Source organism: Oncorhynchus nerka, linkage group LG10, assembly GCF_034236695.1.
Source record: "Oncorhynchus nerka isolate Pitt River linkage group LG10, Oner_Uvic_2.0, whole genome shotgun sequence".
In the NCBI taxonomy this organism is placed as follows: Eukaryota; Metazoa; Chordata; class Actinopteri; order Salmoniformes; family Salmonidae; genus Oncorhynchus; species Oncorhynchus nerka.
The window spans coordinates 88,507,656-88,530,449 of record NC_088405.1 but is presented as its reverse complement, the minus strand read 5'-3'; the positions used below and the strand labels follow the sequence as shown (position 1 = coordinate 88,530,449).

At 40.7% G+C, this 22,794-nt stretch overlaps 1 protein-coding gene across 5 annotated transcripts in view; it reads left to right on the top strand.

Annotated features, from left to right (window-relative positions):
* Positions 1-22,794, top strand: part of LOC115136214 (glucocorticoid receptor) — a 111,233-nt gene that overhangs the window by 70,491 nt on the left and 17,948 nt on the right. For 4 of the 5 annotated variants that reach the window (XM_029671789.2, XM_029671787.2, XM_029671786.2 and 1 more), the window contains exons 3-7: positions 7,289-7,455; positions 9,316-9,342; positions 11,624-11,740; positions 12,820-13,098; positions 19,830-19,974. In XM_029671789.2, coding sequence (XP_029527649.1) covers positions 7,289-7,455; positions 9,316-9,342; positions 11,624-11,740; positions 12,820-13,098; positions 19,830-19,974 — 735 coding nt within the window. The remainder of the gene's footprint in view (positions 1-7,288; positions 7,456-9,315; positions 9,343-11,623; positions 11,741-12,819; positions 13,099-19,829; positions 19,975-22,794) is intronic. The other variant, XM_065023901.1, reaches the window with a different exon arrangement.

The following is a 22,794-nucleotide window of genomic DNA, read 5'->3' as shown; positions in this document are numbered from 1 at the left end:
ATTGCTTTTTTCACCTTATTGTGGTTTAGGCTGTTCATGCATTTAGCAGAATTGCAGTTTTAAGTGTGTGTGTGTGTGTGTGTGTGTGTGTGAGGGATTTGTGTTCATTGCTCTCTGGTTCAGTGTGGGGGCATTCCTACTGAGGCTTGATACTGCATGGCTGAGTGCCACAAAGCTCTGATGCAGAGGGAGTAGAGCGAGTGAGTAGGCTGGGAGTAGCGGGGGGAAGGGCCAGGGCTGGATGCTGAAATGGGCGGGAGTCTGTCAGACCACCCAGTGGTCACTTTTCAAAGTCCATGTTTTTTTTCCCCTTTCAAAATGCTAAGGTGTAAGCATCTTTTGCTGCTGTATTAGGGTCATTCCACAAAATGAGTGCCTTTTGCGTCAATTTGTTATTTTAAGTAGAAATTGTGCACCAATATAGAATTTTAAAAGCCTGCTATATTAAATGAAGTGTCCTTTTTAATATAGACCACATGGAGAATTCAATCATATTTTTATTATGAGTGAAAGACTTGCTAATGTGCCAAAATTCTGCATTTTGACATGTGCACCCTCTCTGACTTCTAATAAGATTTTAACCCACTCACTACCCAACACTTTATTCAAATCTTCACCCTAATTGTAAAGCCTTAGATATTTTATTACTTTGACAGTCTTTTCTGAAGATTGTAATTTATTTAATGTGATTACTGATTCATTTAATGTGATTAGTGATTCATTTAAGTCTGTCCCTCATTTTAAGGTCAACCCTGTTACGTGAACTGAAATCTTGTTTTAAATATGGGGAAACTTCCTTCAAATAATCATTCAACATTCAATATTCAAATCATAGTGTAAAATCAGGTGAGCTGGTTCTACTCTTTTTGGCCATTTGATGTTTTGTGTTGGAAAATAGAGGGTCTAGCATAACACTGTTACAGACAGGCTAGAATATATATATTTTTGTTTAAGCTTGCATTATTGCCACTCTCTGTTGCTCACAACAAGCTTCCATTCCCCCTGTCTCAAGGGGTTTTATGGCTGATTTTATGAAGAAATCGTCAATCCTGTGGTTGTTTGGGTACATAATTTGTAAGCTACTGTCCTTGTCTTTTTGGAAATCAAACTCAATTCTTACTGCTGGCAATGTCATAAGAACCCCCCCCCCCCTATGGTCATATTCATAGAGTATGCAATGTAGTTCAAGTCACCAGAAGTGCAAACATTTAGTATGCATGGAAAGGGTACAGTACACCCTGATGGTCAATATAAAGCATCCACATTACCTTGTATGCATCCTCCACATGAGGTGTTGGTTGAAGTTTGACGTTTCCTCACCTGTCTGTGCCTTATTCAGGCCCCCAGTGTCTGGTCTGGAGCGTGAGGTCACGAGCTCTGCTGGTTGGCTACTGCGTAGCAACCTAGCGGTGTCAAAATCCCTGATCTGCCCTAGAAAGCCTATGTAAATTGCGATCACAATAACTGCCAAACAAAATAGACAGATGTTTTGAGCTCTAAAATGTGTTTATTATGATCAAGTTCGATCCCCACGGTAAATTATTTAAAAGTTTGCAACAAATCGAGATACTACTATAGTTGTCATCACAAAGGACCACATGCGGACACAAACCAATCACTGGCCAGCAGGCTACGAGGAGGCTTGCGCTCACGTGCGATAGACATTAAGGTTGACTCGCTCAGGCAGGATGAAAACGACAAAAATCGACCATGATCCTTTGCTAGTTATGGCCACTTTCACCATTATCCTTAGCACAAAAAAAAAACATTTTGGGTGCCATTCAACCCCATACAGTATTATGGCGCCCTTCAAATTCAAATACTTCACGCGGAATCTGTAGTTTTCCATAAGTGCTAGCTAGCGCTGACCTCATACACTACCTACTGTTTTTAATATCTGTGGTCTTGTAAAAGTAAAGAACTCCATGACTTGAAAGACCTTTGCTAAAGTTGTTTTAATTTTCACATGCAGTACATTTGGAAAGTAATCAGACCCCTTGACTTTTTCTATATTTTGTAATGTCACAGCCTTATTCTAAAATGTATTAAATACTCTTCAATCTACACACACTCTACCCCATAATGACAAAGCAAAAATAGTTTTTTAGATTTGTTTGCACATTAAAAACAAATTAAAAACAGATGCCTGGATTTACACAAGTATTCAGACCCTTCGCTATGCGACTTGAAATTGAGCTCAGGTGCATCCTGTTTCCATTGATCATTCTTGAGTGGTTTTTACAACTTGATTGGTAAATTCAATTGATTGGACATGATTTGGAAAGGCACACACCTGTCTATATAGGGTCCCACAGTTGACAGTGCACGTCAGAGCAAAAACCAAGCCATGAGGTCGAAGGAATTGTCCGTAGAGCTCCAAGACAGGATTGTGTCGAGGCACAGATCTGGTGAAGGGTACCAAAACGTTTCTGCAGCATTGAAGGTCCCCAAGAACACAGTGGCCTCCATCATTCTTAAATGGAAGAAGTTTGGAACCACTAAGACCCTTCCAAGATCTGCAAAGAAGAATGGGTGAAACTCCAAATACAGTTGTGCCAATCTTGTAGAGTCCTACCCAAGAAGGCTGTAATCAATGCCAAATGTGCTTCAACAAATAACTGAGTAAAGGATCTGAATACTGATGTAAATGTGATATTTCAGTTTATTTTTATGAATTTGCAAAATTCTCAAAAACAGTTTTTACTTTGTCATTATGGGGTATTGTGTGTAGATTGAGGGAAAAATGTAATCAATTTTAGAACAAGACTGTAACGTAACTGTGGAAAAAGTCAAGGGTCTGAATTCTCTCCGAAAACACTACTTTAGGCTTTTTTAGTTTACACATACTATAAAACTTCAATTAAACGGTCTCAAATAGCCACTTGTCCCTTTTTAAAAGCCGGGCAGCAGCACACATTTCAGCAAGTAAGTAAACCCTTGTTTCAAATAAACGCTTGGTCTAAATGAATTGCTTACGGGGTTAACATGCAAGTTTACGAGGTTTAATGTTTGATTACATTAAAGAATTCAGTCATGACTCGACTCAAAGATTATGGCAACCTGTTTTTACCGACAGTAAGAAACTGCTAGCCATTGGTTGCGAACAGCTGAGAACTACTAGTTAAAATGGCAAGCACAAATGGAGTCAACAGCTTCGGGAGTACAGACCCCCATCAGTCGGTAGATCGCACTCTAGTGGCAAAGGTAAGAACTGCCAAATGCAGTCAAAGAAGAATAATTCTTCTGTAAAAGAAAATATATATATTATATATTCATATATTTTTTTATATAGAGGCATAGTAAGACAGAAAATGTGACAGTGTGTAAATGATAACACATTAGTGCAGGAAATTAAGAAATGTATTAACGCTGGAATTCAACAATTTACTATGCGAATGAGCAAAGCTGTGTGCATTAAGGAAATAGATACCTGGCTCAAATAGAAGCCTGTCTTTAATAAGCACATGTTTTAAGTGATTTAAGCAAATAAGCTCCTGGGCTATTAATTGAAGTTTTAGTTTACTCATACCATAGGTATTTATTAGTTTGCTAGTCGCAGGCAATTGGTGTCCGGGGATAGTAGTGTAAACAGGGAATATTTTCATGGAATGAGCTGCCAAGCAGCTTTGTAGTCAGCCTAAATCCAGCCTAAATCCTGTGAATGGCTTGGCTGCCTGCCAAAGCCCCCCCACCACCACCACCACCACTTATATAAACAAGTGTCGTCTTTCCAATGACCATTAGACTGGCCTTTGAATTTAGGTCATACTCTTTGGGCCTCCCTCAGCTGCGTGACTTGTATTGAATGTAAATGCCATGCCCTAGTCTATACAACACCATCCATAAACCTTGAAAGACGTTAGGCCAACTTCTCAAGATCTCTTACATAAGTTACATAATCAAATGTATTTGTCACATGCACCAAATACAGCAGGTGTAGACCTTACCGTGAAATGCTTACTTACAAGCCCTTAACCGACAATGCAGTTCAAGAAATAGAGTTAAGAAAATATTTACCAAATAAACTAAAGTACAAAACGTTTTTTTTTTTTTGTTTTTGTAACAAGAAAATTACAAAACGTTAACGAGGCTATATGCTTGATAATCTATGCTTGATAATGTAAATTGAGTCAATACGGGGGTACAGGTTATGTGATTATGCGTAGATAATAAACAGCAAGTAGCAGCAGTGTAAAAACAGGGAGGTCAATGTAAATAGTCCAGGTGGCCATTTGATTAATTGTTCAGCAGGCTTGTGGGTAGAAGCTATTAAGAACCATTTTGGTCCTAGACTTGGCGCTCCCTTTCTGCTTGCCTTGCGGTAGCAGAGAGAACAGTCTATGACTTGGGTGACATGGCCTAGTATATAAATCCAGTCGGTGATGCAACCGGTCAGGATGCAGCTGTTTAATGTTAAGGATCTGGGGGACCCATGCCAAATCTTTTCAGTCTCCCAAGGGACAAAGGTGTTTTCGTGCCCTCTTCACAACGTTCTTGGTGTGTTTGGACCATGATAGTTTGTTGGTAATGTGGACACCAAGGAACTTAACTCTCGACCTGTTCCACTTCAGCCCTGTCAAAGTTAATGGAGGCCTGTTCTGCCCTCCTTTTCCTATAGTCCACGATCAGCTCCTTTGTCTTGCTCACATTGAGGGAAAGGATGTTGTCCTGGTCTCTGACCTCCTCCCTATAGGCTGTCTCATCGCTGTCGGTGTCTCACTGTTGTCGTCAGCAAACTTAATGATGGTGTTGGAGTCATGCTTGGCCTGCCATGCAGTTATGATATGCGAATTGGAGTGGATCTAGAGCTTCTGGGAGCCATGACCAGCCTTTCAAAGCACTTCATGGCTACAGACGTAAATGCTACCTGTTGGTAGTCATTTATGCATGTTACCTTGGTGTTCTTGGGCTCTGGGACTATGGTGGTCTGCTTGAAACATGTTGGTATTACAGACTCAGGCAGGAACAGGTTGAAAATGTCAGCGCATGCTCGGAGTACACGTCCTGGTAGTCCGTCTGGCCCTGCGGCCTTGTGAATGTTGACCTGTTTAAAGGTCTTACTCACATCGGATACGGAGAGCGTGATCACACAGTCATCCCGAACAGCTGATGCTCTCATGGTGAGCATGGAAGTAATTTAGCTTGTCTGATAGGCTTGTGTCATTGGGCAGCTCGCGTCTGTGCTTCCCTTTTGTAGCCTATAATATAAGCCCTGTCAGTTGTGTTGGCAAAGCAAACTAGGGTGGAAAGCTTTACCTAATGCTATTAAAATCTTCCTATGGATTGTATTAGAAATTAGTAAATGCTTTTTGTCTGACGAGACGTTAAAAGGTTACTCCTAGTGTACTTCTGTCAGCATTGCTTTGACAAAGTAGTGTTAAGTTTCTGTAGTTTCATACCGTCGTTAATTTAATGTGAAAGGGAGTCGGAGATAATTACAATCGTGGAATTGCAACCAAGGCGGGTAATTATCCTGGCTCAGACATGACATTATATTACAGTATCCTTCAGTTGATGCTTGAGTGTGAGATTAAAACCTCAGTCGTTACTCTCCTGGCGTAACCATAAATGCCATATATTTTCTAGGAAACTACCTGTGTTATGATTAAAAACCTTGCATTAAGAATTGTTTGCTTTGCAATCGTGAAAAATAAAACGCATACCTCTTGATAACATAAGTATTCCATACCCGGAGTCAATACATAGTAGCGATTACAGCTGTGAATCTTTTTGGGTAAGTCTCTAAGAGCTTTGTTCACCTGGATTGTACAATATTTGCACATTTTTCGTTATAAAATTATTCAAGCTCTGTTAAGTTTGTTAATCATTGCTAGACAGCCATTTACAAGTCTTGCCATAGATTTTCAAGCCAATTAAGTCAAATGTAACTGGGCCACTCAGGAACATTCAATGTTGTCTTGGTAAGCAACTCCAGTGTGTATTTGACCTTGTGTTTTAGGTTATTGTCCTTCTGAAAGGTGAATTTGTCTCCCAGTGTCTGTTGGAAAGCAGACTGAAACAGGTTTTACTGTAGGATTTTGCCCGTGCTTAGCTCTGTTCCGTTTCTTATTATCTCCCCAAAAATCCCTATTTGCCGATGACAAGCATACCCATAACATGATGCGGCCACCACCATGCTTGAAAATATGAAGATTGGTACTCAGTGATGTGTTGGATTTGCCCCAAACGTAACGTGTTTGGACTTAAAAGTGTATTCAGGACATAGTCATTTTTTTGGCCACACTTGATGTAGTTTAAATTTAGTGCCTTATAGCAAACAGGATGCATGTTTTGGAATATTTGTATTATGTCCAGGCTTCCATTTCTCTCTGTCATTTATGTTAGTATTGTGGAGTAACTACAATGTTGATCCATCCTCAGTTTTCTCCTATCACAGCCATTAAACACTTAACTGTTTTAAATTGGCCTCATGGTGAAATCCCTGAGCGGTTTCCTTCCTATCCAGAAACTGAGTTAGGAAGGACACCTGTATCCTTGTTGTGACTGGGTGTATTGATACACCATCCAAAGTTTAATTAGATTCAGTCCATGCAACTTATTATGTGACTTGTTAAGCAAATTCTTACTCCTGAATTGATTTAGGCTTGCCATAACATAGGGGTTGAATACTTATTGACTCAAAACATTTTAGCTTTTACATTTTATTGATTTGTAAAAATATCACTTTGACATTATGGGGTATTGTGTGTAGGCCAGTGATTTAAAACCATTATACATTTTTTTGAAATTTTTTTGATTTTGAATTTTTTTTTTTTTTTTACCTTTATTTTACTAGGCAAGTCAGTTAAGAACAAATTCTTATTTTCAATGACGGCCTAGGAACAGTGGGTTAACTGCCTGTTCAGGGGCAGAACGACATATTTTGTACCTTGTCAGCTCGGGGATTTGACCTTGCAACCTTTCGGTTACTAGTCCAACGCTCTAACAATAAAATGTGGATAAAGTCAGAGTGTGCATACATTCTGAAGGCACTGTATTTGAGAGACAACTGGTGCATATTGTACAAATGCATTTGATTTCAATTAAACTGTTTTGTCACCAAATATTTAACTTTACATGTTGTCAATAATCCTTTGAATGTCAGCCAACCCCTTCTGTTTTGCCCAAAGTTGCACACGCATCGGTTTTGTTGCTTAACAACCCACCCTTCGATAGCTGTCTGGATCTGAGTGATATTCACCTGTGTGAAACTAAAACAACTGTTTCTTTAAAAATACTTTTAATTTGAATGGATCTGATATGAAACTTTTGTTTTGTGTTTGTGCAGTCCAAAGGCGAGACCCGAGGCCAGCGGCTCTGCGTCGTCAGCCCCTGCCAAGCCCAGCGGTCCAACCCATAAGATCTGCCTGGTGTGTTCAGATGAGGCGTCTGGTTGCCACTATGGAGTCCTCACCTGCGGAAGCTGCAAGGTCTTCTTCAAGAGGGCCGTTGAAGGTTGGTGACGGAGTAAACATCCACACTCACAACTCCATTCATGCCCAGTTCTACCTCTCAATAGTAGACTATAGTTGAACATATGTACCGGTCAATCTTTTGTGGTAAAATGTACATCGACATTGCAGTAGTACACTTGTATGTCCTTTTTGACACATGACATGTGGACTCACTAAGTGGTGTCTTTACCTATAGGCTAGCCTAGATATTCTAACAAAATGGTACCGATTGGCTCTGTGTTAAAAAGCAGGCTCATTTTAATGTTTCATTTGAGCAGACTATTTTATTCAACTGATTTTCTTACAATTTCTAGCTAAGATTAGGAACATTTTAGGTTCACACAAAGAGTATCAGAAAAGGTTTCTTTAGGCTTCTATTTCCCCAGGCCAGAGTAGGCTAGTGACTCATGGTTTTCTATCAGGCTGTGGTGTCTATGCTGCTATTTTTATGTCCAACCCATTGTTTGCATCCTATACCTCTGAACAGCCTGTCCAAACGACTGTTGGTCATTAGAATTACATGAGATCTCCTCTCCTGTTTCATAAGGGAGAGATGCCACTAAAAGATGCTGTTCCATTGTGTAGGCCTATATTGTGCTTCAAAGGGTTAATTTGTATTTTTAAAGAGCTTATCTTGGAACTAGTTTTAGATAAAATAGTAATCATTACGTTAGTTTACTCATTTGAGGCGAAGGGCTATTAGTGAAGAGTGGCTGATATGCTATTAGTGAAGGGTGGCTGATATGCTATTAGTGAAGGGTAGCTGATATGCTATTAGTGAAGGGTAGCTGATATGCTATTAGTGAAGAGTGGCTGATATGCTATTAGTGAAGGGTGGCTGATATGCTATTAGTGAAGGGTGGCTGATATGCTATTAGTGAAGGGTGGCTGATATGCTATTGGTGAAGGGTGGCTGATATGCTATTAGTGAAGGGTGGCTGATATGCTATTAGTGAAGAGTGGCTGATATGCTATTAGTGAAGGGTGGCTGATATGCTATTAGTGAAGAGTGGCTGATATGCTATTAGTGAAGAGTGGCTGATATGCTATTGGTGAAGGGTGGCTGATATGCTATTAGTGAAGGGTGGAGACTGGCACAAAGAGCTTGCTGATGACAGTGTGTTTTAATGAATGTGGAGAAGTGTCTAAACCTGTTTTCGCTTTGTCATTATGGTGTATTGTGTGTAGATTGATGAGAAAAAATGTTTTATCCATTTTAGAATAAGGCTGTAACATAACAATGTGGGAAAAGTAAAGGGGTCAGAATACTTTCCAAATGCACTGTATGTGTGTTTGTGATTTGTAGCCTTTTTCGGTTTGTTATTTGAACCATTTTCTCTTAACGTAGCCTAGATTTGTTTCATTCCAAGCTCACTACCACAGTCAATGTACCATTCACTGGGACTGCCTTTGAAGTCCATTTGGCTTCTCTGAATGCTTGACAAGTGGGCTGCCATGCTACTGTTACTCCTATGAATACTATCGAGCAGCCATGAATGTTATGTTGAGGTGTATTTACGTAGTTTGTAACAACTATTTTGTTCTCATGAAAGTGCATACATGAGTGTTTGTATTGAAAGAATGGAGATATAGCTACTGGATCTGTTTGACAAATTCAAACCCTGCGTTTAACTACAACAGATATTACTCTGAGTGAAATACAATATTTGAGTTCAGTTTATAAAGGATAATTGTTACATATTGAAAACGTTATTTCAACTTTACTGGTGTAAATGACCAAGTAAAATCATATTGAACTTTTTTGAGACTTGAATTGAGCTGTACTTTCAGCAAGAAGACTTCATATCTGTTATTTTGCTCTTTCTTCCTCCATTCTATGGTTGTTGTCGCTATGGTGAAGGATGGAGAGCACGACAAAACACAGATGGTAAATAAAACCCACCTTTAATAACACTTCTGCTTTATCCATGTCCCTTAATCACTGTACTGGAAATCTGACCTGATATGCAAGATTGAACATACAGTCTCTCGTGTACCCTTCTCAATGCATGTGTTTGTGATTTGATGATTCATAATGTATTTAAATTCTGTTTTTAATTCCTGCTTGGAATGTGGCTCTATCATCACTTTGCTAATAGAGTTAAAGGCCCAGTGCAGTCAACGTGATTTTGGAATAATTCTTTGAAGTTGTGAAAATGATAATGCCCTGTTAGTGTAAGAGCTGTTTGAAAAGACTGCCTGAAATTTCAACCTGTTTTGTTGGGATGGAGTTTTGGCCTGCCTGATGACAACACCAGGCGGTAAATTGGTTAATAGATTAATAAGAAAGAGTTCCAAACCTCTGACAATAACTAGTTTTCAGTTTTCCCCGCTCAGACCACTCCCAAACAGTCCTAGCTAAATTCTTGCTTGAGAAATTGCTCTTGCTAAGAAGCAATTTTTGTTTCTTTGTTTTCAATCAAAATGGTCAAAAATCACACTAAGGTACTTAATTGTTACCAAGACATTATTTGATTTTGAGATATAATTTAAAAAAAAACCCAGCTACATTGGGCCTTTAAGAGATGTATTTATGCACAAAACCCAATGTCATACTGTAACTGCACTGATTCTAATGATTTGTTTCCCCTGGGTTATTTTTAACTTGTTATAATTTGAAATATTATAACAGATGCCCATTTTTCAGAATAACTAACCGTGCAGTTTAAATTAACACTAGTGAACCTCTTTATTGACCTGTGATGATAGAACACTAGAATGGAAATGCACTCATTTAGTATATTTGTGACAATACAATGTTTGTTGGTATGTCAATCATACCAACAAATTTAAGAAAGGTTCAGCATAGCATGTTATTGTGTATAAAGATGCCACTGGGATTCTCGCAGCATAATAGGCACAAGGTAAAGGCCTGTGAAGGGATGATACAAGTAGCATGTGTACTTATCTGCCGTTCCCACCACGCTCTGTAAGATGTAGGGCGTCTTGTGTACCTTTCTAGCCTACTGTGTCTTTGTCTGACTCAAATGGCAACCTATTCCTCTCTTTATAGTGTGCTATACAGTAAGGTGCTATTTGGGACGAATGTTAGAGGCAGAGCTGGAGGAGCAAGCCCCGCAGCGGTCGGTTATGACACACAAATCACCATTACCTGTCAACATGTCACATGACACCCTAGTCATGTTTGGATGGCTAGTGACGTCACCCTCCAACCAAAGAGTCCCCGTTCCCTTCCCCCACTCCCACTGTATCCCTATAGCCTGACCATGTTTTCTCAGTAGGGCTGGAGGAAGCCTGCCAACCAGGGCTAGCCTAGCACCTACCACCAGCCAAGTCCTCCTCAAAAGCCTACTGTATGAAAATGGGATTAGAGAGCAGATGCTTCTGGGGATTCAGCTGGCACTGTTTAGTTTAGTTTATGGATGGTTGTTTGCTCTGCTCTTTGCAGTGGCTGCTGCTGCCATGACTACCCACTGCATTACAGTTAGCTGGGATTTGATGTTGCAGGTGGATATTGTTCTGCAGTGCTTTGGCTGTGTTTCTCTGTGGTTAATCATTTGTTGTGGTACTGTAAAACAGTAATATATTAACCTGTTTAACTAACTTTTACTTAAATGCCCTGACTGTAGATCAAACAAAAAAAGCTATCACATCATTAGAAAGTGTGGCATTTGATCTCATTATTTATAGTTGGTATAAAACATGTTATCTGTAGATGTACTATGTTGTTTTTGTATGGGAACGATGATGTGAGTACAGTTGGGTAGGCCTACTTGTTGCTTATATTAAACTAGTTAGTCATGAGCATGGCCTCTGTCTACCATAGAAGATGCGTTGATCTGGGTGAACATTTTTTGTTCAGTTGGCATTCTCCAGGCTCTGTCGTACAAACAATATTTTTTTCCCACTCGTCTTCAAAACTAGGCCACACTATCAACAGCATTACACCCACAGCATAGGGACAATCTCTTTATCTCTGTTTTTAAAAAGCTTAGGCTACTATGTTACCTGTCCGTGGAGGGGTGTAAACCTCAAAAGTGAATGAGCTGTCACCTTAATTCACCTTTAGGTCATGAACGGCAACCCGCAGTGCTTGGCTTAGACTCTCTTGCTAGTAAAAATGAGAAAAACAAAAATGTTTTATTGTCACACACCGGATAGGTGCAGTGAAATGTGTCGTTTTAATTACCATGTTCCTCCATCCCCAGGACAACACAACTATCTGTGCGCTGGGAGGAACGACTGCATCATAGACAAGATCCGCAGGAAGAACTGCCCGGCGTGCCGCTTCCGCAAGTGTCTCCAAGCAGGGATGAATCTGGAAGGTAAGAGTGGCACCAACACACATTCATATTGTTCTCATATCAGTGAACTGGTAGTATACACTATTTCAGTCTTTTGGCAGACATAGTCATCTGGCAAAGGTAGACAGCATGTTGTCTCTGAAAGGTAGGGCTTTATGTTTTTGTCCCCTATAGCGATTGTGATTAGGAGTAGGATTAACTCTTGGATTCACTTAAGCCAGTAGTGGGCCTTAATTCCAGTAGTTATTGTTGACATAAACTAACCCAGTGGTTCCTCTTTGGCCCAGTGTTTAACAAGGGTCAGAGCCAGTGATCAACAACAGTCATTCAGTCAGAGCCAGTTGTTCCCATGTCCCTGAGCCATAGAAAGATGGATACAAGGTTCACATCAGCTGTGTTTGGTTGTGGACATTTGTGTTAAGGGAAATATGGCCTAAATGGTCGAGTGAGAACGAAAATATGCCATTAAGAAAGAGACAGCACTCTGCGGAAATGGACATGACGATAATCCACTTCATGCTATTTATATACATGTTCATTCTCACAGTGCTGCAGGGTATTCAATTGTTGATTTTATTTGTGAGTCAGAGAGGGGGAAAAAACCTTGATGGATACGGGTGCATAAGCAGACAACCAAAACCTTGGGTTGTACCAGAACGGCTCTTAGTTGCCATAGAAACGTGTATGGAGGAAATAAAAAAAGGATAGGAAAGACTGAGATGGTTTTTTGATGGTGACCCTCTCATCCGTTGCCAAGCGCCACATATTATAACAAAATTGATAGAACAGGTTTTCACCCAAGTCCAAAATACATTTTGTATTCTTCTCGTGTTACGTTGCTCTTTTTAACTCTTTCGATTATTAAAACCTTTTCAGGCGTAACACAATGTGGATGACCGACCTTTATGTTAGAGGTAAACTGTAGCCAAGGTAACCGGATAAGGCATCCTATAGGCTGCATGTTTTTGTTATGAAAAGACAAGGCAAGGTGTCTGTGTGGTCTATGCACTATCACCACCTGGGATGAGTGAGATACGATAGCTAACAGGGAGGAGAATTACTGATCAGCTCTCTTTTATTCTCTGTCTCCCTCTTTGCAGCGAGGAAAAACAAGAAGCTGATCCGATTAAAAGGTCAGCAGACGACGATGGAGCCGAACCCTCCCCCACCTGACGAGAGGGCTTGCGCCTTGATCCCCAAGTCGATGCCCCAGCTAGTACCCACCATGCTATCCCTGCTCAAAGCCATTGAGCCGGAGGCCATTTACTCTGGCTACGACAGCACCATTCCCGACACCTCCACCCGCCTCATGACCACCCTCAACAGGCTGGGTGGACAGCAGGTTGTCTCAGCCGTCAAATGGGCCAAGTCCCTACCAGGTGAGAACACCTGGTACACCTCCATTAACACGGGGACATTTTAGCACAAATATGACTAGCAGTCATTATGGGCTAGGCTTGGTCCATTCCATTTCAACTCGAGTTAATTCAGGAAATGAGCTAGGCCTAAATGTAAATCCAGTGGCTTGCAAATTGATGACGATATTTTTGTATTCATCTCATGAATTTCCATTTTATTGATTGTGGAATGGAATTGAGTTGACCCCCAGCCTCTAATCATGAGAACGAAGGAGCATGGTTTGATAATCGCCCCAAATATTTACTTTGTGCCTTGGTCTCTTCCAGCGGCCAACTGGCCTGGAATGAAATAACCTGTGGAGAAATCTTACATAACCACTGCATTGTTAATCAAATATGATCTGAAAAGACCTTCAACACTTTTGAAGCCTCAACAATGAGAGATGATTGAACTGCAATTAAAGGTCACTTTTAACATTGATTTAACCCATAACAGTCTAAGCCCTGACTAAGCTGGGAGGGGTTCTACTAAGCTATATGGAATTGTTTTAAAAAAGGTCATACCCAGGATCATTTTTCAATTTGATTTTGAATTTTAAGACCACTTGAAGTACAGATTCACTACATGGAACAACGGATAGTCCCCAAAACAATCTAAAGGAACTTCGTTCTAAAGTGCCTGTTCTATATCTGAGAGATATAAGAAAGATCAATAAACTTTTTTTTTTACATGTATTTAACCCCTTATTTTTGATACTAAACAGTCTCCATATATAAATATAATATGTACTGAACAAAAATATCAACGCAACATGTAAAGTGTTGGTCCAATGTTTCATTAGCTGCAATAAAAGGTCCCAGAAATGTTCAATACACACAAAAAATACACACAAAAAGCTTATTTCTCTCAAATTATTTACACACATTTGTGCATCCCTGTTAGTGAGCATTTCTCCTTTGCCAAGATAATCCATCCACCTAACAGGTGTGGCATATCAAGAAGCTGAATAAACAGCATGATCATAGCAATGTGCTGGGGACAATAAGTTTTGTCACACAACACAATGCCAACGATGTCAAGTTTTGAGGGAATGTGCAATTGTCCACTAGAGCTGTTGTCAGATCATTTAATGTTCATTTCTCTACCATTAGCCGCCTCCAACGCGTTTTAGAGAATTTGACAGTATGTCCTACCAGACGCAGACCACGTCTAACCACGCCAGCATAGGACCTCCACATGCGGGATCTTCACCTGTGCGATCCTTCTGAGATCAGCTACCCAGACAGCTGATAAAACTGAGGAGTATCTGTCTGTAATAAAGCCATTTTATGGGTGACAACTCATTCTGATTGGCTGGGACTGGCTCCCCATTACCGTAATTGCTGGACTATTAAGCGCACCTGAATATAAACCGCACCCACTGAATTATTTAAAAAATATGTATTTTGTACATAAATAAGCCGCAGGTGCCTACCGGTACATTGAAACAAATTAACTTTACACAGCTTTTAAACGAAACACGGCTTGTAACAAAAATTAAAACAGTAGCCTACCAAGCCTCCTCCTGTGCACTGAAACCACTGAAGTCATCTCCTTCGGTGTCGGAGTTGAATAGCCTCAGAATTGCTTCATCCGATGTTGGATCGTTTTCATTGTCGCTCTCGTCACTGTCATCCGGAGGCAAATACCCCGCTGAGCTCATGCTGCCCCTTCAACACGCAGCAGTCCAGCCTTTCGAAACCCGTTGATGATAGTGGATTTTTTGACAATGCTCCACGCTGTCAGGACCCACTGGCAGACTTGACCATAAGTTGCTCTTCGCATGCGGCCCGTTTTAGTGAAGGATTTCTCCCCACTTGTCATCCAAGCCTCCCACTGAACACGGAGCGCCACCTTAAATGCACGATTTACACTGATGTCGAGTGGCTGCAAATACTTTGGGCCATCTGCTTTTCTTCCCTCTGAAAGGTTTGTTGTCTTTTTGCACTGAGTCAGTTCCTCACGCTGCTGTTTACAAAGTCTTATAATCGACTCATTAAGGCCAAGCTCCCATGCAGCAGCTCTATTTCCTTTTCCAACAGCCAGATCGATCGCCTTCAACTTGAAAGCTGCATCATATGCATTTCTCTGTGTCTTTGCCATGATGAGGGTGACAAAATTACTACTGTAATCAGAATGATGGGAAGTTTGAGCGCGCTCGATTTACGTCACATTATGTGACTGTGCTCAGTTTTTTGGCGGCGGAATGAATCTTGCGAAAGGGGGAAAAATCCATAAATTAGCCGCGTCATTGTATAAACCGCGAGGTTCAAAGTGTGGGAATAAAGTAGCGGTTTATAGTCTGGAAATTACGGTAGATTAGGGCCTAATCTGATTTCCTTATATGGACTGTAACTCAGTACAATCGTTGAAATTGTTGCATGTTGTGTTTATTTTTGTTCAGTACTTCTATATAAAAAAAAAAAATCAACTGGTACCGGGGGACTTTCAGACGAGTCTTGTGAGGCCTGTGGGCGTCCTTCAGCAAAACAACCAACATGTACGTGTTCGTGGGTCTCACCTTTCCACAGAGATTAGTGTGTAGACCAAACTGTTCGGACATTATAGACAGAAGTTGGCAGATCGGCTGTACCAACTTCAGATGAGTCCCAAGACGGAGAACACCATCGTGTTTGTGAGAGTCATCTTTCCATAGATTGGTCTTAATAGTTTGTGGGCCAAACCGTTCTGACGGTACAGATTTTTGGGATGTCTCATGGTCTGACGAACACCGCTCTAGCTCTGTCACCGTGACATCGGCGGATGCTGGTGGATTGAGACTCACCCAATGCAAAAAACATACAGTACAAATCAAAAGTTTGGACACCTACTCATTCAAGGATTTTTATTGATATTTTCTACATTGTAGAATAATAGTGAAGACATCAATGTAAATCAATACTAGGAAAAAACACATATGGAATCATGTAGTAACCAAAAAAGTGTTAAACAAATCTAAATATATTTTAGATTTGAGATTCTTCAAAGTAGCCACCCTTTGCCTTGACAGCTTTGCACACTCTTGGAATTCTCTCAACCAGCTTCACCTGGAATGCTTTTCCAACAGAGTTCCCACATATGCTGAGCACTTGTTTGCTGCTTTTCCTTCACTCTGCGGTCCAACTCATCCCAAACCATCTCAATTGGGTTGAGGTCGGGTGATTGTGGAGGCCAGGTTATCTGATGCAGCAGTCCATCACTCTCCTTATTGGTCAGATAGCACTTACACAGCCTGGTGGTGTGTTGGGTCATTGTTCTGTTGAAAAACAAATGATAGTCCCATGAAGGCCTAATTCACGAAGTCTCCTCTGAACAGTGTCTGTGTCTGCTTTTTGCGACTGCACTTAGTTCTTGAAATGTTCTGCATTGACTGACCTTCATGTCTTAAAGTGATGATGGACTGTCGTTTCTCTTTGCTTATTTGAGCTATTCTTGCCGTAATATGGACTTGGTCTTTTACCAAATAGCCCTATCTTCTGTATACCACCCCTACCTTGTCACAACACTACTGATTGGCTCAAACGCATTAAGAAGGAAACTTTTAACAAGGCACACCTGTTAATTGAAATGCATTCCAGGTGACTAACTCAAGCAAAGCTGTCATCAAGGCAATAGGTGGCTACTTTGAAGAATCTCAAATATATTTAACTTTTTTAGGTTACTACATGATTCCATATGTGTTATTTCATAGTTTTGATGTCTTTACTATTATTCTTCAATGTATGAAACAGTAAAAATAAAGAAAAACCCTTGAATGAGTAGGTGTCAACTTTAGACTGGTACTCTGTGTATGTGAGTGTGTATATATATATATTATAAAACTGCCAGATTTCCTTCTTTATAATGCTAATTCCATTTCTGCAGCGTCGTGGTTAACTTAAAAAAAAAAAATTGTATCGAGCTTTATAATTGTTTTTAATAATAATGGAATATAGGGTTGGGCGTTTGTTTCATACCGGGATATACGGTATAGCCAGAAGTGCACTGTTTCAAAACAATTTAGGCAAAAGGAATCTTGATCCAGGAGGAGATTTAATGCCTCTGGTTGGTTGGTTTCATGCATGTTAACATTAGAAGCCTCCTCCCTAACTTTGTTTTATTCACTGCTTTAGCACACTCCGCCAACCCGGATGTCCTAACCGTGTCTGAATCCTGGTTTAGGAAGGCCACCAAAAATCCTGACATTTCCATCCTTAACTATAACATTTTCCGACAAGATAGAACTGCCAAAGGGGACACAGTTGCAATCTACTGCATAGATAGCTTGCAGAGTTCTGTCATACTATCCAGGTCTGTGCCCAAACAATTCAAGCTTCTACTTTTAAAAATCCACCTTTCCAGAAACAAGTCTCACACTCTTGTCGGTTGTTATAGACCGCCTTCAGCCCCCAGCTGTGCCCTGGACACTATGTGAATTGATCGTCGTCGTCCCCCATCTATCTTCAGAGTTTATACTGTTAGGTGACCTAAACTGGGACATGCTTAAAACTTCTTAAGGTATAGGGGCAGCATTTTCACTTTTGGATAAATAGCGTGCCCAATTTCAACTTCCTGCTACTCATGCCAGGAATATAAGATATGCATATTATTAGTAAATTTGGATAGAAAACACTCTGAAGTTTCTAAAACTGTTTGAATCATGTCTGTGAGTATAACAGAACTTATGTAGCAGGCAAAACCCTGAGGACTAACCGTTTATTTTTTTGGTCTCTTGTCTGTTCACTGAGTTCTCATTGGCAAATGATATTTCTTAGGAACCTGTTTTCAGTTCCTACCGCTTTCACTGGATGTCACCAGTCTTTGGAATTTGGTTGAGGTTATTCATTTGTGCAATGAAGAAGTAGGCCGTCTTGGAACTGGGTAACACTGTTGAGAGTGCGCAAGACGTGAAAAGTAGCATGGTTTGTTGTCTTCCTGTATTGAACACTGATAGACCCGTCTACAATTTGATCGATTATTAACGTTTAAAAATACCTAAAGTTGTATTACAAAAGTAGTTTGAACTATTTTGGCAAAGTTTATAGGCAACTTTTGAAATATTTTGTAGTCACGTTGCGCATTTTGGAAGTTTTTCTGGATCAAACGCGCTTTATAAATTGACATTTGGATATATATGGACGGAATTAATCGAACAAAAGGACCAATTGTGATGTTTATGGGACATATTGGAGTGCCAACAAAAGAAGCTCGTCAAAGGTAATGCATGTTTTATATTTTATTTCTGCGTTTTGTGTAGTGCCTGCAGGGTTGAAATATGCTACCCTCTTTGTTGACTGTTGTGCTATCATCAGATAATAGATTCTTATGCTTTCGCCGAAAAGCCCTTTTAAAATCTGACATGTGGACTGGATTCACAACGAGTGTATCTTTAATTGAGTATCTTACATGTGTGATTTAATGAAAGTTTGAATTTTATATATATTTTTTGAATTTGCCGCTCTGCATTTCTAATGGAATTTCGATATCGAGGAAGCGCACAGTGGTTTTGCACATTCAAGGAATCCTTCGCTCAGCTAAGCTGGTAACTCCAAAAGAATATTTCTCATCTTGAGATTGTTCAAACAGACAATGTCCAAGTGGGTAACAGTTGTTGAAATTACATCATAGTAACTATGCAGAAACCGGTTGAAATTCTGCCCCCTGGTATATTTGTGCTCCACAGCATGGCAATGTTCTGATCAAATAAACATGTACTGTATAATTGGATCAGAATTGTTATTTGAAAGACCACTAATAACAACACTGCAGTACAGTGTATTAAAATGACATATCTTAGTCTTACCTTGGTCCTATTATATCAATGTTTTTATCAAATTAACATATTCAGTTAATTTAGGTATATGGCCAGTTAGAGGTAAACCGCCCCATTCATGAAAATGGTTTGCTCTTAAAGTCACGTGGTCGTGGCTTGCTATATTAAGCAGGCAGATAGGCATGGAGATATTAAATGATGTTCTATTGAACGTTAGGACACTCAATTTGCCCATTCTAAGTGACTGAGCGTGGTATGATTGTCGGTGCCAGGCGTGCCTGTTCCATCTCAAAAATGGCCAGCCTCCTTGGCTTTTCACGCACAACAGTGTCTAAGGTTTTACCAAGAATGATGTGACAAAGGAAAAACATCCAGTTAGCGGAAGACCTGTGGGCGGAAACAACTCGTTGATGAGAGGTCGAAGGAGAATGGCAAGAATTGTGTAAGCTAACAGGCAGTCCACAAACAGGCAAATAATGGCTCAGTACAACTGAGGTGTGCAGAACGGCATCTCGGAACACATAACTCTTTGGTCGTTGTCACGGCTGGGCTATTTCAGCAGACGACCACACTGGGTTCCATTTCTATCAGCTAAAAGCAAGAAGAAGCACCTCCAATAGACAATTGAGGAGTAGAAAAACACTGTCTGGTCTGACGAATCCTGGATCCTATTGTCATGCTGTTGGCAGTCAGGAGTTTGTGTAAGCAGCATAAGTCCATGGCCCCATCCTGCCTGTTTTCCTGGCACACGTTAGGTCCCTTTATACCAATTGAGCCACGTTTCCATGCCCAACTAATTCAGGCTGTTCTGGAGGCAAAGGGGGGGTTTATCCGGTACTACATGGGTGTACCTAATAAACCGAGTATATAATTTTATCAGCATTATAGCTCACTCAAAAGAATAGCACTAACAACACTGCAATCCTGACTAATGCTCTGTGGGTTGTCTGTTTTGTACAGGGTTCCGGAACCTTCACCTGGATGACCAGATGACCCTGCTGCAGTGCTCCTGGCTGTTCCTCATGTCGTTCGGCTTGGGCTGGCGCTCCTACCAGCAGTGTAACGGGGGGATGTTGTGCTTCGCCCCTGACCTGGTTATTAATGAGTAAGTTCAGAGAGTCAGAGATGGAGAGGGGTCAGGAATACACCTAGGAGGGCTGTAGCTGACTGGGGGCACTGGAGATGAGAAAGGTCAGCCTGGGTGGTAGGTGGGTTTCTATGAATCACTAGTTAAACCCTCTTTATGATATGGATTGCCTGAATGAAACACTGATGCATATATATACAGTGTATACATACAGTACCAGTCAAAAGTTTGGGCACACCTACTCATTCCAGGTTTTTTTTCTTTATTTTTACTCTATTCTACATTGTAGAATAATAGTGAAGACCTCAAAACTATGAAATAACACGCATGGAATCATGTAGTAACCCAAAAGTGTTAAACAAGTAAAAAATATATATTTTATATTTGAGATTCTTCAAAGTAGCCACCCTTTGCCTGGATGACAGCTTTGCACACTCTTGGCATTCTCTCAACCAGCTTAATGAGGTAGTCACCTGGAATGCATTTCAATTCACAGATGTGCCTTGTTTGTGTAATTTCTTTCCTTTTTATGCGTTTGAGCCAATCAGTTCTGTTGTGACAAGGTGGGGGTGGTATACAGAAGATAGGGCTATTTGGTAAAATACCAAGTTCATATTAGAAAAAGCCAAGGCTAGCTTTTTCAAGCAGAAATTTGCTTCCTGCAACACAAACTCAAAAAAGTTCTGTGACATTGTAAAGTCCATGGAGAATAAGGGCACCTCCTCCCAGCTGCCCACTGCACTGAGGATAGGAAACTCTGTCACCACCGATAAATCTACTATAATTGAGAATTTCAATAAACATTTTTCTACCCCTACCCCGGTCAACAGCACTGCACCCCCCACAGCAACTCGCCTAAGTCTTCTTCTTCTTCTTCTTCTTCCCCATTTCTCCTTCTCCCAAATCCAGACTCAACAGCCTTGGTTTCTCAAATGATTTCCTCGCCTGATTCACCAACTACTTCTCTGATAGATTTCAGTGTGTCAAATCTGAGGGCCTGTTGTCCGGGCCTCTGGCAGTCTCTATGGGGGTGTCACAGGGTTCAATTCTTGGGCCGGCTCTCTTCCCTGTATACATCAATGATGTTGCTCTTGCTGCTAGTGAGTCTCTGATCCACCTCTACGCAGATGACACCATTCTGTATACTTCTGGCCCTTCTTTGGATACTGTTAACAACCCTCCAGACGAGTTTCAATGCCATACAACTCTCCTTCTGTGGCCTCCAACTGCTCTTAAATACAAGTAAAACTAAATGCATGCTCTTCAACCGAGGCCTGCACCTGCCCGCCCTTCCAGCATCACTACTTTGGACGGTTCTGACTTAGAATATGTGGACAACTACAAATACCTAGGTGTCTGGTTAGACTGTAAACTCTACCTCCAGACTCACATAAAACATCTCCAATCCAAAATTAAATCTAGATTTGGCTTCCTATTTCGCAACAAAGCATACTTCACCCATGCTGCCAAACATACCCTCGTAAAACTGACCATCTTACCGATCCTCGACTTTGGCGATGTCATTTACAAAATAGCCTCCAACACCCTACTCAACAAATTGGATGCAGTCTATTACAGTGCCATCCGTTTTTGTCACCAAAGTCCCATATACTACCCACCACTGCTACCTGTACACTCTCGTTGGCTGGTCCTCGCTTCATACTCTTCACCAAACCCACTGGCTCCAGGTCATCTACAAGACCCTGCTAGGTAAAGTCCCGCCTTATCTCTGCTCGCTGGTCACCATAGCAGCACCCACCCGTAGCACGCGTTCCAGCAGGTATATGTCACTGGTCACCCCCAAAGCCAATTCCTCATTTGACCGCCTCTCCTTCCAGTTCTCTGCTGCCATTGACTGGAACGAACTACAAAAATCTCTGAAACAGGAAACACTTATCTCCCTCACTAACTTTAAGCACCAGCTGTCAGAGCAGCTCACAGATCACTGCACCTGTACATAGGCCATCTATAAATAGCCCAAACTACCTCTTCCCCTACTGTATTTATTATTTATTTTTGCTCCTTTGCACCCCAGTATTTCTACTTTGCACACTCATCTACTGTCAAATCTACCATTCCAATGTTTTAATTGCTATTTACTTTGCCACCATGACCTATTTATTACCTTTACCTCCCTTATCTCACCACATTTGCTCACATTGTATATAGACTTATTTTTATACTGTTTTATTCACTGTATGTTTGTTTACTCCATGTGTAACTCTGTGGTTAGATGTGTCGAACTGCTTTGCTTTATTCTGGCCAGGTCGCAGTTGTAAATGAGAACTTGTTCTCAACTTGCCTACCTGGTTAAATAAAGGTGAAATAAATAAATTAATTAAAAATATTATAGCAAGAACAGCTCAAATAAGCAAAGAGAAACGACAGTCCATTACTTTAAGACATGAAGGTCAGTCAATCCGGAAAATTTCAAGAATGGACCGCCACAGGAAAGGAAGACCCAGAGTTACCTCTGCTGCATAGGATAAGCTCATTTAGAGTTACCAGCCTCAGAAATTACAGCCCAAATAAATGCTTCACAGGTTTCAAGTAACAGACGCATCTCAACATCAACTGTTCAGGGGAGACTGTGTGAATCAGGCCTTCATTGTCGAATTGCTGCAAAGAAACCTATACTAAAGGACACCAATAAGAAGAAGATACTTACTTGGGCCAAGAAACATGAGGAATGGACATTAGACCAGTGGAAATCCTGTCCTTTTGTCTGATGAGTCCAAATTGAGGTTTTTGGTTCCAATTGCTGTGTCTTGGTTCCAATTGCCGTGTGAGACGCAGAGTAGGTGAACGGATGATTTCCGCATGTGTGGTTCCCACCGT